This window comes from Notothenia rossii (assembly GCF_949606895.1).
Source record: "Notothenia rossii genome assembly, chromosome: 4".
NCBI lineage: Eukaryota > Metazoa > Chordata > Actinopteri > Perciformes > Nototheniidae > Notothenia > Notothenia rossii.
Genome location: NC_136902.1, coordinates 65,507,308 through 65,523,594, shown reverse-complemented (window position 1 = coordinate 65,523,594; position 16,287 = coordinate 65,507,308). Strand labels below are relative to the sequence as shown.

Genomic DNA, 16,287 nt, shown 5'->3' with positions numbered 1-16,287 from the left:
ATAATGTTTCATATTCAAACCAAATGTTCACTTTTTATATGCAAGGAGGAGTGAAGGAGAGCGCATAGGGACATTAAGATGAGGACATAATATTGTTGAGTTCAGAAAAGAAAGTATTTCAGCCGATATTGATTTCATTAAAACATGCCAGGATCAGTGTGATGATGATGATCTAAAGATCCATTATAGCATTATTCGACCAGCTGTTGTAGCTGACTCATCTAAATGGTTCAAGCACATAAATAAGAACATATTCATTTGTATCTTATACCAAGTCCATTTCACCCTGGCGGGTTGTGCAAAAAATAACAAGGCTCAAATATTGTACACATTTTTATCAAGTAGTATTCATAAGATTTTTCATAAGATTTTCGATTCTGTTCATACATTTTACCTCCCGCCCACTCTCCTGACTGATACGCCTCCTGACTCTTTGGTTACTTCTAGTGACATCACTATGTAACACTCACGCTTCTGTTGGCTATTGCTCAAACACATCGTACATAATAGGCTAAGGATCTCTAAGGGGTGGACCAATCACAACAGAGCCGGCCAGCTAACCAATCAGAGCAGACTGGGCTCTGGTTTCAGACGGAGGGTGAAAAGAGCTGCTGCAGCACAGGCAGTATGAGAAACATAAAGAGTTTTTTGAACATTGAAGCACAGTAGAGGCACAACATATACATTTGAACCTGAAAATGAGCAGAATTATATGAAACGGGGAATGAAAGAAAACTGACTTTATATAAAACTGAGATGAGAGACCACCAAAGAAGGAGACTACCATATGCATTTGAATTCTTGCTCTTGGATTATATAATAAAATGCTGCTACATCAGGTGTTTATTTAAATTATTGATGTCTGTATTACATCTTTTATTCAGTTTATGTATGGAATCATATAGATATTGCTCCAAATTGGCAGTTATATAGGTTCTCCCCACCCTTTAAGTGGAATAAATGGTACTTTTGGAAACATGACAAAAAGTATTTTGCTTCATCCAATATTTATGTTTGGTTTAACGCTGTGAAGATACATTTAAGTAGTTATGTGCAAAATGTTAACATTAGCCTTGTACCTTATTTGTCCTCATGGTGCTGATAAATAAATTGTTAGATTTTTTTACGTAACGCCAAGAGTCATTTCAGTCAAACCTAGTTTGTCTGCTGTGTGAATGATTTGTAATACAACATCCAAAGACCAGTAGCATGTACCTCTGCCCTCTGAACAAAAGGACGCCTCACTCTTACTGTGTTTCAAAATAGTGGATTTTATAGTCTGCTTTAACCCAATTTGAAAAAAGCTATACTTTTTTTTTGGAAGTAGCCTTCCTTTTAGAGCCTTTCGTACTGCACTGTTGCCAACAGCAAGACAATGAAATCAGGGATTTCGTACCCTTTTATATGCCAAACTCTTCAGCAGTCCGGGTCTTTTACTTTAAATTGAATAAAGCAGTTGGCTTACAAGGCCGTGCTTAAGATTTTGGCAAAAAGAGGACATTTCAAAACAGTACTGAACAATAAAACAGACTGAGCTAATGGATGAGTTTTAGTTTGAATAAATATCACTAGCTTCCTTTCTATGCATTTTCTCCTGCCTGTGTGCTCGATGGAAGCACCTTCAGACAGATCACGGAAACAAAGTTTGCCTGCACACATCCACATCCACACCTCACTGTGATCATGTTCAGTGTATTGTAGATCTGAAAGGCCTTTGATACAGCAGAAACCTACCAAGAAATATATTTTGATATGAGATAAAAACGCTATGTCACTCTTTGAAAACAAAGCAAGATGTATTCAGGACAAACATTGTGGACTTGAAGTAATTCAGTTTTGTTTGTTTGTAGTGAAAAACAGTAACAGCCAATGCAAACAACTTTATATTTTACAATGTCCTCATTGCAATCACAGAAGTGTGGGTTGAAGTTAAAGTGTCCCTATAATGCTTTTTGGGGGGTTTCCCTTTCCTGTACTGTGTTATATAGGTTTTGTACATGTAAATGGTCTGCAAAGGCTAAAATCCCAAAGTTACCTACCTACCTGAAACGCCTTGATTGAACTCCTTTGTTTACTCCTGTAACATAATGACATCACTATGCAACACTCTCAATTCTATTGGTTAGAGCTCCAACACTTTGTTCATGATAGGCTAAGGCCTAGATAAAACACTTTTTGAACATTAAAGCATATAAACATGTCACACTAGAGGCAAACATTACAATATGAACATGAAAATGAGCATAGTGGGGCCCCTTTAAATCCCTGAAAGGTTGTGTAATAGTGTCGGGTGAATTATTAGCATTCAAAGGAATAGAGAAAAAACTAAAAATGTGAAAGCAGACAAAAGCAGCTGGTGTAATAATGAGAACATTAAATATGGTTGTTTTGATTCGATGCCCTTAAAGGAGTTAAATTGTCTCTGACAATGAAACAAAGAAGTAGTTTATCTAACTGTTGAAGAGCTGGAAGCTCATTTGACCAGTTAACACTGAAACGATAATGTTAAAATGTCAGTTAAAGGAACAAATTCATGTAGTTATAAGTTTAAATGTGGCTCTAAAACCAGTTGAAATATTAGTTGAAGTTGGAGAGGAAGAACGTTTAATTGGCTGGAGAGACCAACACCTTTCCTCAGTGACTCCACATTTGTGCACACACACCATTCTCCATCATTCATTAATGAGAACTTGCTTCAACATCTTTAATGAATTCAGATGGCTTTACTTTAAAACAGCTAGACAAAATATATTTTCAGAATGTAAAAATATGCTTACCTACTAATAAGATAAAAGCTTGAAATGTTTAAATATACATCAGATTTCTTAAGCATCCAGGGAACTCATCCTGGCAAGCACATTTGTAGTAAAGGCCACACCAATGTTTTAAAAAAGGAATAACACATTTTTCTTTGACAAATAGGAGGTTGAATTTATACAGAATTAAAAGCAACCTCAAATATATGTTTAAGTCTGTTTTAAAGCTACACCATTGCATTGGTACACTAACCAAAAGTAACTGCAAATGATCTGAGGACAAAGGCAGGGCAAGTAATGATTGATCTTAAACTTTCCCCCTGTGGCTCTATCCAATTTGGGTGTAATCCTGTTTGTTCTGGCTTTAGCATGGGGTGCTAATGTTGTGCTGCCTATCATTCTTAGGTTGCTGAAAGCCAAAGAAACTCAAGCCTGACTCTCAGTCTGCTGCTGGATGCATTTAAAAGCAAACCATTGTGATTGGTACGTCCCCCACCCAACTCCTAATCCTCTGATCTCACTGCTAGGAGACAGACCCAGTAAAATCCTCTGTGCATACAATGAGAACTACAATCTCTTTTTCCATGTGGATTACAGATAACACTACAAATCCTGGAGGGACTTAAATGCACTGAGAGAAATGAAGCAGCTAGGCTTAAAAGAGGGATAGAGGGGAGGGTTAACACACATTTTTCACTGTTCAACAAAGGTAAAGAGCAAATATGCCTTTGCGAGTCAACATGTGCTTGTAAAGTTTTTAAATGTTTTAAAAACAGACCAATTGACATTCGGCCGTGAGAGCCGTTGTTGCCTATTATTCAAGACAATACTTTGTGACGATACTTTGTGATGCTACATCGCGCCCATACATCGCGCCGCCAATACTTTGAGCCAATACTTTGAGCCAATACTTTGAGCCAATACTTTGAGCCAATACTTTGAGCCAATACTTTGTTGATTTATCTTTTTTGATGTTATCTTTTTACCTTGTCATGCAACCTATTATCTTATCCTTCCAGTCATGCAACAAAGTCACGTATAAGGAACTAAAAAAAAGAAGATGTGGACAGTCCAATCTAAAATGGGTAGTATTTTCCTTCTAAATCATTTTAGGGAAACACTAACCAAATGACAAACAGAGCTGTCAGAAAATGAGAAACTGCCAAAACAAGGAAGGAATTGGGTTTAGGGAAGTGTTTAGTAGGGGCAGACATTAATTTAAAGGAAGGGACCGAGACAGACTGCGAATAGCCCTCCATGCACTCATGAAGCCCAGACAGTGTCCATCAGTTGAACAAGGACCTTTGAAAGAATGCCACAGAGGCAGAGCCGAGCCAACACACTGCTCTCTCTGTTTAGCTCTCGAGACTCTGGAGGGAAACACACTGCTTTGGAAGGCAGACGATAAGACCCAGTGAACCTCCTTCATTCATTCTGACTGGCTCTCCGTGCAACAGTTTCAGAACACCCTTGCTGTGCACTAGTGGACACAAATAGTTTGACTATGGGGACATTTTAGTTTTGAACATGCTCGTTGTCTCTATTTTGTGCTGACATTTAACATCTTGAAATGTGGCGTTTCTTATAGCTAAAAAGCAGTCTTTGTAAGAATGAAAGACAGAATAATTCTTATTTTTAGGTTAATAAGAAGGATTCAGTGCCACTGCCTATGTTTTAGACTCTTACCTCTGAGTAAAGTTATCCAAGCTGAAATGGTATCTTAAATGAGACATCTAAAGGAAATTATGCGGGATACTTTTGCATTTCAAACCTAAACAAAGATACATCTCTTTAGGGCCTCAGTTTATATTCCCTCCATGTCTGGGAAATGAAAAAAAACCACACCACTTAAACTTGAAACTTACAACTGGGGGAACAGGCAAAGTCCTCACGGAGGAAAAAGAGGTGTGTCAAACCTCAAAGCTTCTTGTTGTGCTAACCACTGAACAACCTTGTGGCCCATGGGAAATATTAAACTGGCTTTGACTTTGAAAATGGTCAACTGGGCCATTGTTGCCCTGCTACAGGGAGCACAGTGCTCTATGCTGGCAGTGTAACAATTCAGCCGGACCTTATAAGCGAATTGGTTTTGGCAGCAGATCGTGCTATTGGATGTTTTTTTTGCTGAAATTCACCTATACTTAGTTGTAGTTAATTTACCTTTTTAAGTGTTTCTGTACACAGGCATGTACCTTCAGCTTGTTAGGAAGGAACCAGGTGTTTTCTAACAGAGTTGTTATTTAATTGGAGTGAAGATTTGACCAAGAGAGATTCGTTCTTAACAGTTCACAACAGCATCTCAAATGGCCTAATTGTGTGGTGAAATCAGTTGATTTCAATATAATTTTGCTCTCAGTGGATTTGCTCAAAGGGACAAAGTAAATCTGTGCACATTTTTGTCTCCCAGTTCAATTTTGGTTTGTCCAAGTTTGACCTTTAAGGGATATGAGAATAGGAAATACAAAAATATGGTCACTGTGTTTCACCTTCCAATGATAATTAGCCTTCTTTGTCGGAGCATAATCTAATCAAAAAGGCATGTGAGGGTTTGCAGAAAGTTGTGTGACAAAAGTCGATGGCTTGAATACATCTTTTGGTTAAAATGTGTGAACTTTTTGAAAATGAATGGTAATGTTTATCCTGATTCAATACACCTACAGAGAAATCCTTTGGTGATGAGACATATAAAATGTTTATGTTCACATGTTCACAAAGACGTGTCATAAACGAGGAACCCAATGAGAGGAAATTGTACGTGGGCCTAATGCACTCCATTACTTAACCACTAGAAATACTGTTTTAATATAAAGTTGGAAGAAAACAAGGTAATGTTAATATTTTATATTGGAAAGAATTGCCTAACAGAATGATTTCCCTTGCTTTATGCACCCCTCTGAACTCCCTTCCGTCTTATCTACCCCTCTCCTCCACCCTCGTTTCTTTCCTTCGTCTTTCCTCACCCTATCACAGGGGCATGGAGCCTTATGACCCCCCCACCACAGTGCTGGTCCAGAGACATGAGCCCCAGGGTGTCTCCACTATACTCAGCAGCACCGACTTCTTCCAGAGTGAACAGAACCGCACGGTGATCCTGGAGCAGGCCGACAGCTTCCAGCTACGAGACAAGTACCTGTTCGCCACCACCACCCGGGTAAGAGAGCTGAGCACGCTGAACTGTGTTTGGTTAATGTCATGTTTGTCTCTTGCCACTATGTTATTCTTGACATCAAAACCTTTTCTAACACATAAAGGTTGTACAGAGTAATGATGACCTTTTTTACAAAGGTTGAATTTGAGCTGACAAATTACCTAATTTATTGATCTGTCAATAGACCCAATATCACTTTGAAATCCTCGCGTTTATTAATCTTTCATATCATTACAAATGGAGTATCTTCTCTGCTTTTAATCGGCCAACCCTTAATGACAAAAAACAGGCTTTTAAAATTCAACTTACTGCTCAATAACCGCAGATTATGTAAGAAATAACTTATAGCAAGGATAATGCACCTCCTGAAAAACCTTCTTCAAAACAAACAATTTCAGTCCTCCTTTGTTAAATAGGTTATCTGGAAATGAGAAGGGAAATGAAATGGTTCTGTAAGATAATTAAAGGGGAACAAAATTGGTTGTGAAAGTTGGAGGAAATTGGTACTTTCAATTTCATTTCATTTAGTCCACTCTGTTTTTCTGCTAGTTGTCTGTATTTTCCCCATTGTTTAATAGGCCTTTTTATGATTTTGGGGTTTTCCATTTCCTGTAGTGGATTATTTAGGTTTGTGTGCTTGTAAATGGTCTGCGAAGGCTAAAATCCCAAAGTTCCCTCTTGTATACCTCAAAGCAGTTGACCAATCACAACAGAGCCGCCTAGCTAACCGATCAGAGCAGAATAAAGCACCTTTTTTGAACATTTAAGCATGTAAACATGTTACGGTAGAGCCACAAAATACAAATATGAAACCTGAACATTTGCAGAATATATCCTCTTTAATCCATAACACTCCACTAAAAGTCTTTATTTACCCGAACCAAAAGACAGAAATATAATACTACAATGGACAGAAACTATTTCAAAAATGTTTAACAACTTGCAACAATGCACCTGCATACATTTTTTTTAAAAGCTCACATTGTATTACAGCTTAGTTGAGCAATGTAGTGAGCAACCAGTTTCCCACCTTAGCATAATGTGCTGAGTGTAACAGGTCAATATTTGGCAGGCGGTAACGTGAAGCGCTGTATTTTTGTCATTGTTAGTCTCCAGTGTTTGTGTAGAAAAAGCCTCGCTTAGGCAGCAGACAAACACACAGCGGAGCAGATGGTGAATAAGATTTGGATATCTTCTCCTCCTACGTTTCACAGGGTGCCTCGGACAGATTTGCTTTCTTCCGCATGACATGCCGGCTTGGGCTAACTGCAGTGTTTGAGAAACAATTGTAATCATAAGACAAGTCAGCTGTGAAAGATTTGTCTGATTGGATTATTGATATCAGATAGTTCATCATACTAGGTTAATGCATCTAGCTGTGCATCAAATCTTACTGCTTAGTCACTTTTTGTATACTGCATTTATGAGTCAGGGATTTTTGCATTTTTTGTTTTGTTTTGCTGCATTGTAAGAATTTACACCAATCTATATAACAATCCACAAATCTGAAAAAAAAAATCCAATAGAATTTTGCCATAGGATTTCAGCCCATACAATAAGCTCTGTGGCAAATACACATTCATGATACTTAACATGTTTTGTTAAGCAGGATAATCTCCACATATTAATACCACATTTTTGAAGCGTTAATGCAATCCACTGAAGTAAATAGGTAAACGAACTACGTGATGATGTTTTGCAGTCTCTTTTAGTCACTTGTTAGCAACCGCGGTTTTCTTGACTCGTAAATGTTTTGGACATTCACGAGTGGTGTATTCACTGACGTTGGAGGACAAAACGTGAAAATGTCTTCAGATTGTGTTAACCACAGAATTTACTTCATGCTTCTAACCACAAACATAACAAAAAAACACTGACTTTGAGACAAGGGAGCCGCAAGTGGTAAAAATGATAAAAGTAAAAAGTTATTTGCGGGTTTTAGGACTCGTTTCTGCACCACTATATAGCTATCAAGTAACCAACACAACATCAATATTCATACCTACATTGAATATCAGATCTTACCACGGTGTCATTAGTAATGGACTGTGTTTCACATCCCATCTTTCCCATATTTCATCAAAGATATGTAGTTCAATGTAACTATTACTTAATTATGTTTTCCATTGCAATACTGCGCTAATTGTGCAATGATTCAAATAACTGAATCTACTTTAACTGGGTCGCTTTCTGCTCTGCTATTTGCAAATGTGATTTCCAAAATTCTCCCACACCACGCCGCTCCTCCGCTCCCTTCACTGGCTTCCAGTAACTGCTAGAATCCACTTCAAGACAATGGTACTTGCGTACCATGCGGCGAATGAATCTGGCCCTTCCTACATCCAGGACATGGTTAAACCATACACCCCAGCACGTGCACTCCGCTCTGCATCAGCCAAACAGCTCGCTGCACCCGCACTGCGAGGGGGATCCAAGTTCCCATCTGCAAAAACACGTGGCTTTGCTATCCTGGCTCCAAAATGGTGGAATGAGCTCCCCATTGAAATCAGGACAGCAGAAAGCTTACACATCTTCCGGCGCAGACTGAAAACTCATCTCTTTCGACTCCACTTCGAGAGATAGAATTACTAACAAAGCACTTATACACTAATAAAGGACTGGCTTATCTAAAGCCAGTTGAGTAGCACTTGAAATGTTTGGCTCTATGAAACCTGATGTACTTATATGATTCTGTTTTCTTCAAGTTTGTATCTTCCTGGTCGAATGTACTTATTGTAAGTCGCTTTGGCAAGGCAAGTGATCTATGAATACAGTCTGTAAATGCAGATTTGTGTTGCATATGGTGCAATTTACTGGGTACACAGCAAGCAGGCAGGATTAAGCGCTGTGCTAATAAAGTGTCAGAAATATACAGCAGCTTCAATAATTACCAGTGGCTAATGTGGTCAAACTAACGAGTAATCCTCCCTTGCAATTACTATTGTGGTCCAATTACACGCAGAGGTTAACCTCAAAGTGTGGAGAGGCCAACAACTGCCAAGAGTGGTTTTGTTTACTGCTCGGGATGTGACGCAAGACGTTGTAAAACGAGGCATGTGCAGGGTTTAAGGCAGAGGCAATGGCCTTCTTTTTTCTTTGGGGCCTTTTTTTTAATCCCCCAGTTAAAAAATGTATTTGCATTAAATGTGTGAGTTCACCCAATGTAACCTATGCTGGCATGTAAGTGATGGAAATGCCACTCTGTATCATTCATCATTTAAAAGGTTAGCAAGGATTTAGTCTTTTCCATGTTGAAAAGCACCATCAGGAGGATGTATCAGTCAAATAATAATCTAGCGTCAGCTGTTCAGCCCTGTGTTTTGTAGCTTTAAATTAGCACTGTCCGACAGAAATTGTAGTGAGAATTCCTTAAGTTATATTTCACATCTAGATCTTAATCATCTTAATTGAGATCTCCAAGGAATTGTGAGTTTCTGCTTCTGTCACTCTGTGAAATGATAACGTTGGCTAATGTTAGCGAATGTTAGCTCCTAAAGATAAAGTTGGATATATTGACCAAAAGAGAATGAGGATATCTGACTGATATCTTGACCTCTTTTGTCAGGCCTGAGAGTAGAGTTGTGCAACAGCTCAAGCAACAACAATTTCACAACAGTAGACGATTGAACGGAAAATAATCTTATAATAATCTAATAACAGCCTTGGAGGCTTTTTCGAACTGATGTCAGATATAGTGTGTTATGCTAGCTTTAACTGTGATGAGCAAAATGTAAGAACTGTACAAACTGTGTGAAAATAAGTTAAAATGATTGTTTGAGCAATTAACCTTAACTCAAAGTGGACTTACTATGTTTTTTTACTGGAGCTTTTGACCACTAGAGTTTGTTCAGTAGTAATCAAAAGAGCCCTGTTGTGATCAATTGACCTACAGTAAGTATGGACATGGAATTTGTAAGGTGATAACAGTCGAAGATGACCTTGATATCTGATTAATAGCTGCAAATAAAGGATAGTATGTGAACCATGACTTCATGATAACAAGAATAAAGCCTAATTTTCTACCTAATAAAGATCATCGTTTGCACTCATTGTAGCATTATCTTCCTACTTACATGACAGATAAAACCATTTTTCTAAATAATTTCCAATCCAAATATGTAGGCAGATTATAGAACAAAACCTTTTCAAATTCGACTTCGACCTAATACTGATCCATCTGGGGCTCGCTGACATGGAAAAGAAAGTAAAAGCCTTGTTCAAGAGGGCAACATAATACTGCCACACATGCTCTGTTTGGTTACGTTTCCTTTCTGAAGTGTTTCCTCAGAGAGTTTCTAGACCAATTAATCGGTGCTACATGGGATATAGGAAGTCATTATTGACTTCTAGCGAAGCGCTGAGATAACAGTGGCAGTGCAGAGGCATAAAGTTTAGAGATGTTTTTGACGATTCAATCGTCAAAAACATCTCTAAACTTTATACCTCTGCACTGCCACTGCTCTGTACGTGTATTTCTATCACCATGGGAAGAAACACGGTAATAGGTTACTGTAATGTATTGCTTTGTGGGTAGATTGCTTATATTTGCTGGTTATTGTGTTTTTTTCTCTTAGCATCATTTCTGCTATCTACCAAAGTGTACAACGTTAGCGTCATTCTGAACTAAAAATAAAAGTTAAGAGTTGGACATACTGAATTTTAAAACCTGCCTATCCACATCTGGCTTCACTCCCATATTGTGCTACATTAATACTAATGTACAAATGTACTGCTATATGTTATAAACAACTGAGATTGCAATATAATAATATAAATAATATAAAGGCAATATATATTGCAATACAAAAATACAAGCTTGTTCTTTAATGCTACAATTAAGAATTAAATGGATAACTCAGGGGCATGACATCTTCCTAAAAGTTTTGTATGAACAAAGGCAAGTAGGAGCTGCTAGCAGAGCTATCTATACACAAGTTATTGAGCCGTTTCCGCTCTACATCCTGAACTCCTCCCTTCGATGCAATGCACTTCCGTTTTGGCGGACTGGGTTTGTTTTGCTAGCTAGCTCCGTTGTGCCGACAAAGCACTGATATCGCAGAGACAAAGAGGATATAACAATTACAACATGAAGAAAAGTGGTTCGGGAACTACGTGTGCGGTAGTTGGTTGCAATCACTCGAGAAAGCACCTGAACGAGTGGTTAGATAGAGAGTGCTACGACCACAAACCAGCACCCAGCACCCAGCCATGTTGTTCATTAAATACAGATAAACACAACAAATACTGCATGCATTGTATTTTTTAATATTATATATGAATATTTTCATAGTGATGTAATTGTGTGGGCTGCTTTTATATTTTAATTTGTAATACCTGTTAGGATTAAACATGTGATCTTTCTTGTTGAAGCCATTTCTTTAGTTTCCTCTCAACAATTAATTCATTCAGTGTTATTTATGTACAGTATGAGCTTAATATGAATGATGAACTGTGTTAAAAGAAATTGTAGCACTCTAAGGAACATATGAAATGCAATAATGCAATAACAGTGCAATAATGAAATTAAATTACATCAAACTTTATTTTCACTCAAACAGTACAGGCACATATGATATATTGCACAGCATAAAGAGATCATGTAAATTGTGCATTATGTAAACAACAGACAACTGTTGGCTCCTGTGGGCATGACCTAAATAAGGCAGTTTATTTTGGTTTTATGCTGGGCCACGTCGTCATGTTATCCTCCCAGTTTTGCACTGAATTCGGGTGGGGGAGAGTAACGCCATCTCCAGTCAAAGAAGTAGAATCGTGTTCCCAAGCTAGCATCACTGTTAGCATCGAAATCGCTGTGTTTACACCAGTGCCCGTCTGACTGTTTACATCGGTTTACACCGACAGACGCTGTGCAAAAGACTTCCGGCGGAAATGAAGTGCATTTGTGTAGTGTCATGGCGCTACCCGTGTTTTGGCGCGTAAACTTGTCTATATTTGTTTTACCATGAAGAATCCTTTTAGGTGCTGTTTACACGAGAATGCAAACGTTTGTATCCGCTACTTTTCTCTTTCGTATAGCCCGTTCGTTCACACAAGGCCGTAACGGGAACGCGGAAACGGACCCCGCAAACGATAACGGGCCCCAAGGTGGGTAGATCTGCAAACGGAACGCTCTGGGGGGCCAAACGGCTCAGTGTGCCCTATACGATCATTTCCTGATAACGATGAAGCCATAGCCCCACTTCTGCTGCTCACTGCTGTAGCATGGTCAGTAGCTACTGTCAGTAGCTACTGCTACTGCTACTGACCATGCTACAGATGTTAGTGCAAAAATCTACAGCTCCTCTACCACAACCATCAGCAACAAGTGGACATGGAGAACTACATGAACTAAAGGTTGCTAAATCCACCGCGGGGCATAAACAGAAGGGCAACCATGGCAACCATGCCCTGTGGTCTTCTTCGCTGCTTTTGGTGTATTTTGTGGCAGAAGTACAGCGCCACTTACAGGCCCGGCATATGTACTACAGCGTCTCCAGCGCTTTCGAGCGGTCTCGTGTGAACGGAAGACTTTTTTGATATCGTATTCGGTTCGTTTGCATTTCATTTTCGTTTGCGTGTAAATGGGGTCTTAGTTACTTTCTTTCTTTCATTTTTCTGTCTTTGGTTTGCACTAATTGGATTTAGAATAATGAAATATTACAAGTGCTTTTGGCAGTGCCAAGCTGCTTAAGCTAATTAAAGAGCCATACATTGAGGGTTTTATATAGAAACATCTTAAGGTTCTTCAGGAATAGAGTGCTAATCAGACTTTAAATATGCAGCCTTTGGTCCCATCAGGGGGACTGGAGTAAGATAACCGGCCTAATACTGTAGATGTAATGGGGACATTTATAATCCCTTTTTATCTTAGCAGTTATCTTTAAGCTATATTACTTCTCATCTAGATCAGTTTCTGTGCAAAGAAAGTCTGGGACAGACGGAGAAGAAAACAGGAAGTACAGATTGGGGGAGTAATTATTCCTCTACAAAGTGCAACAGTACTCCCTTCTGAAGCTCTTGCTTACTAGCATTTTTTTTTTAAAACAACACGGTTTAGTGAATACCACAGACACATTCCTGGCCCTCTCCTCATCTGTGTTTTGGTATTTTACAGGAAATTCCCAGAAGAGCTTTGCTGTTTAGAACTCCATGTTACCACATTGACACTTGCTATTGCTGCTATTCTAGTGTTTCTTCAAAGAGAAAGTATTTATTTTTCTCATTCTAAATGAAACTGAAGGAAGTAAAGTATCTTTTCCACCTAACTTTTTAACCTGAATTCCCCTTCTGCCCCTCCCTAGTTTTACAATTTCAGTGTAAGCAACTCATTAAAAAGTCTGGGTTGTGGATTTAAGTCTTATAAAGTCGATATACAAAATGGGCCTGTAAAGAGAAAGACAAATATCAGAACAACTCTGCATGAATTTGTTTAAATTTTCTGTCCACCTGAAAATATTATTTACTCTCTTTTAGCTCTGTTTTTGTCTCATCAAACTCCTTATACAAATCTTGCTCTTTAGCTGCTAAATGTTGCACTGTGTTCACCATCTGTCCGTCTGATATATAGTGCTGGACAGAGAGTGGTCATTGGTTTTATCACAGCTCTTTCACTGAACGCTTGCTGCTGTGGAAAGTATATCAACAAATATAGAGCAGTTGGGGGCATTAAACCCAAAACAATGAGCTGAAAGATGCTATAATGCTCCTTTTTAAAATGATCTAAAATGCATAGTTATTGTGTGACACACAATCATTAGTTAATTATTAATGTAGGAATATCATTCTTTGCAGCTTTTGTGTGATTTAAAAAAAAAAGTCAAACTGTGTAAGACTACAATGAACCAACATGTCCCTAAATAATACCTCTTAAATATAATTTAGCCCAATAACAATGCTATACATTACTAGATACTGTACATAGGATAGTAGGAAAGTAAGTTGTTTTGTGAAGGGTATATTATTTATTTTTATGTGTATATGTTTATATCTGCTAGGAATGGCCACCCTTCAAAGCAATCTTGAAAATAACCTAGCAGGGTGAAATGAGTGTTAATAGGAGCCGTGCAAGGGGATGAGAGAACCAAGCATCCTTGTAGAAAAGGAAAAGATGCGGGGGCCCAGTATTGAGCCCTGTTGAACTCCTGTAACACAGCTGCGTTGTTCAGACATTTATCTTTAGACGTGGGTTAGCATAAAGATATTGTGTCCCTGATGGATTCATCAGCTTTCAATGTTTTCTGTATCCTTTGAAATCTTTATGGTTTCAAACAAAGGTCTGCTGTTTTATTTTCCCACAAAATGTTAGTCATTTATTCATGTCTTGTTGTCTCTTTTTGTTAGGCATCTATCTATATTCAACCTCTTCTGGTGATCCATGGACATCAGTTATTACTCTGACCTTTTATATAAATTGTTTTATAGTTTATTGTTTTCACAACAGCAGACTAGCCTCTATGGCCAGATCAACATCGCAAGTGTCCCTTATCTCATTGGTTTCATCTGATTTAATAACAATTGTTATGTCAAAAAGTTGAGATCTCAGAGTTGGGAATTGCGTATTTATTCCCATTAACATTCCTTAGCACAACTACATCTAGTTTATTTCTGGTAATTTTATATTTATGAGTTGTGTATTACTTATTACAATTAACAATAATGTGATAGTGTCTGTTTGCCATCAGGCTGCGTTGATCTGAGGCCCTGATTTAATTTTGAGAAAACAGCGAGAGTTTAGAGAGGATCAGCTTGAGAGAATATGAGCACAGTGGAATGTGTGGCCAATTACTGTTGCCATTGCAAGGCAATCTGAGGTTTCAGTGGGAAAATATATGGTATAATCACCATACCACTTACATGTGAAAACACATACCGTAGTTGACATTCTCCTCCTGTCTAATTTTCCCTCTCGACTCACAAATTACACTGACCTGAAAACCTTGATTAAAGTATAACATGTGAAGAGAATATAGTCCTATAGACAACTGTTCCTTACATATCAGAAGGAATATTGGCTTGTATTTTACATAATTGTATACCATATAGACCTTAACCCTTATTTTCCTCTCTCTCTCCATTCCCTCCTAGTGTTTCAGTGTAGTTGCTGCTTTGCTTTCACATCACACCACACAGTCGATGTGGCACTACGCTAGATAAATCAATAGACTGAATTGAAAAGCCTGAAATGCTTTGCTGGAGACTGGGGGGTGTTTTAGGCAGTCAAGGATGGAAATAAATCGTTCCAAGACACACACACAGATACAGTACACACAGCTTTTTGTACCCCACTGTGAGTCTTTCTGGACTTTTAATGTTTTCTGACTCAGCTGGCAAGCACTGTAAGGCCATGAAGACAGGAAAACATCATCAGGATAGTCCAGATGACCAAAGTCCCTTGTCCTTATCCACAACCTCTGGGGACCGCACTGCACAACGATGTTTAAGATTTTTAGATGCCTGATTTAACATTTCAACAAATATTTTGAGTAGTTGTGGCCTCCAACATTTATGCTAACTCATTGAATCCTTCTTCATTGACAGATGAAGCCTGTATGTCAATTCCAAGTTGGAGTTGCTGAGTTACCAAACAGATCACAGCAGATTGGCCGCCTCTGAAATGTTCAAGGGTTTGACATACACGATGAGTTATCTGACTGTGCTTTCTCTGTCTCTGTGTCTTCTGCCTCTCCAGAAACAGTTTGGCAGCCATGCACCTTCATCTGTCCAGCTCTGGGTCTCCTACAACCGCCAGCCAATGAAAGCAGCCCAGTTTATGACCCGACATCCAATCACAGTGAGTTTCTTTTACATCTAATGCTGCGGTCATTCAATTGATGAACAACTAATGAAAACTGGATCAACCGGCCAAATGAGGAACTAAAGATGAAGTATTTCTGGGTATCGAATCGGAATTGACACCAACTCCCATAATCCTACGCTACTTCAAAACACACCAAACTCTTTTGTTGTTGTGTTACGGCGCTAAAATGTATGTATAGAAAAAAATGTGCGCTTATCTGAAAACAACATTAGAAGAAGTCCCTTTATTTTTCCCCAACAGGAAATTCCGTTGTTCACTGTTATTATACACAGTACACACACATGCACAGGACCTATACATATGAAGTCTGAAAACATATATATAAATATAAAACACAGTGAGTGAGCAATTGTTCAATGAAGTCAAGTTACTAAGTACATTTGCAAAGGACTGTACTTAAGTACAATTCTGAGGTACTTGTACTTTACTTGAGTATTTTAATTAGTTTTTTACTTTGTACTTCTACCCCACTACATTTATTTAATACCTTAAGTTACTTTGGAGATTTGGATTACTAATTGAATACATAGTCAAAACTCAAATAAGACTTGAGTTACACCTGGAGT

General features: G+C 38.4%; 1 protein-coding gene across 1 annotated transcript in view; it reads left to right on the top strand.

Moving 5' to 3' along the window:
* The window catches only part of sorl1 (sortilin-related receptor, L(DLR class) A repeats containing), a 122,959-nt gene that overhangs the window by 36,971 nt on the left and 69,701 nt on the right, over positions 1-16,287 (top strand). Inside the window, exons 6-7 of the mRNA XM_079673803.1 lie at positions 5,727-5,907; positions 15,593-15,694. Coding sequence (XP_079529929.1) covers positions 5,727-5,907; positions 15,593-15,694 — 283 coding nt within the window. The remainder of the gene's footprint in view (positions 1-5,726; positions 5,908-15,592; positions 15,695-16,287) is intronic.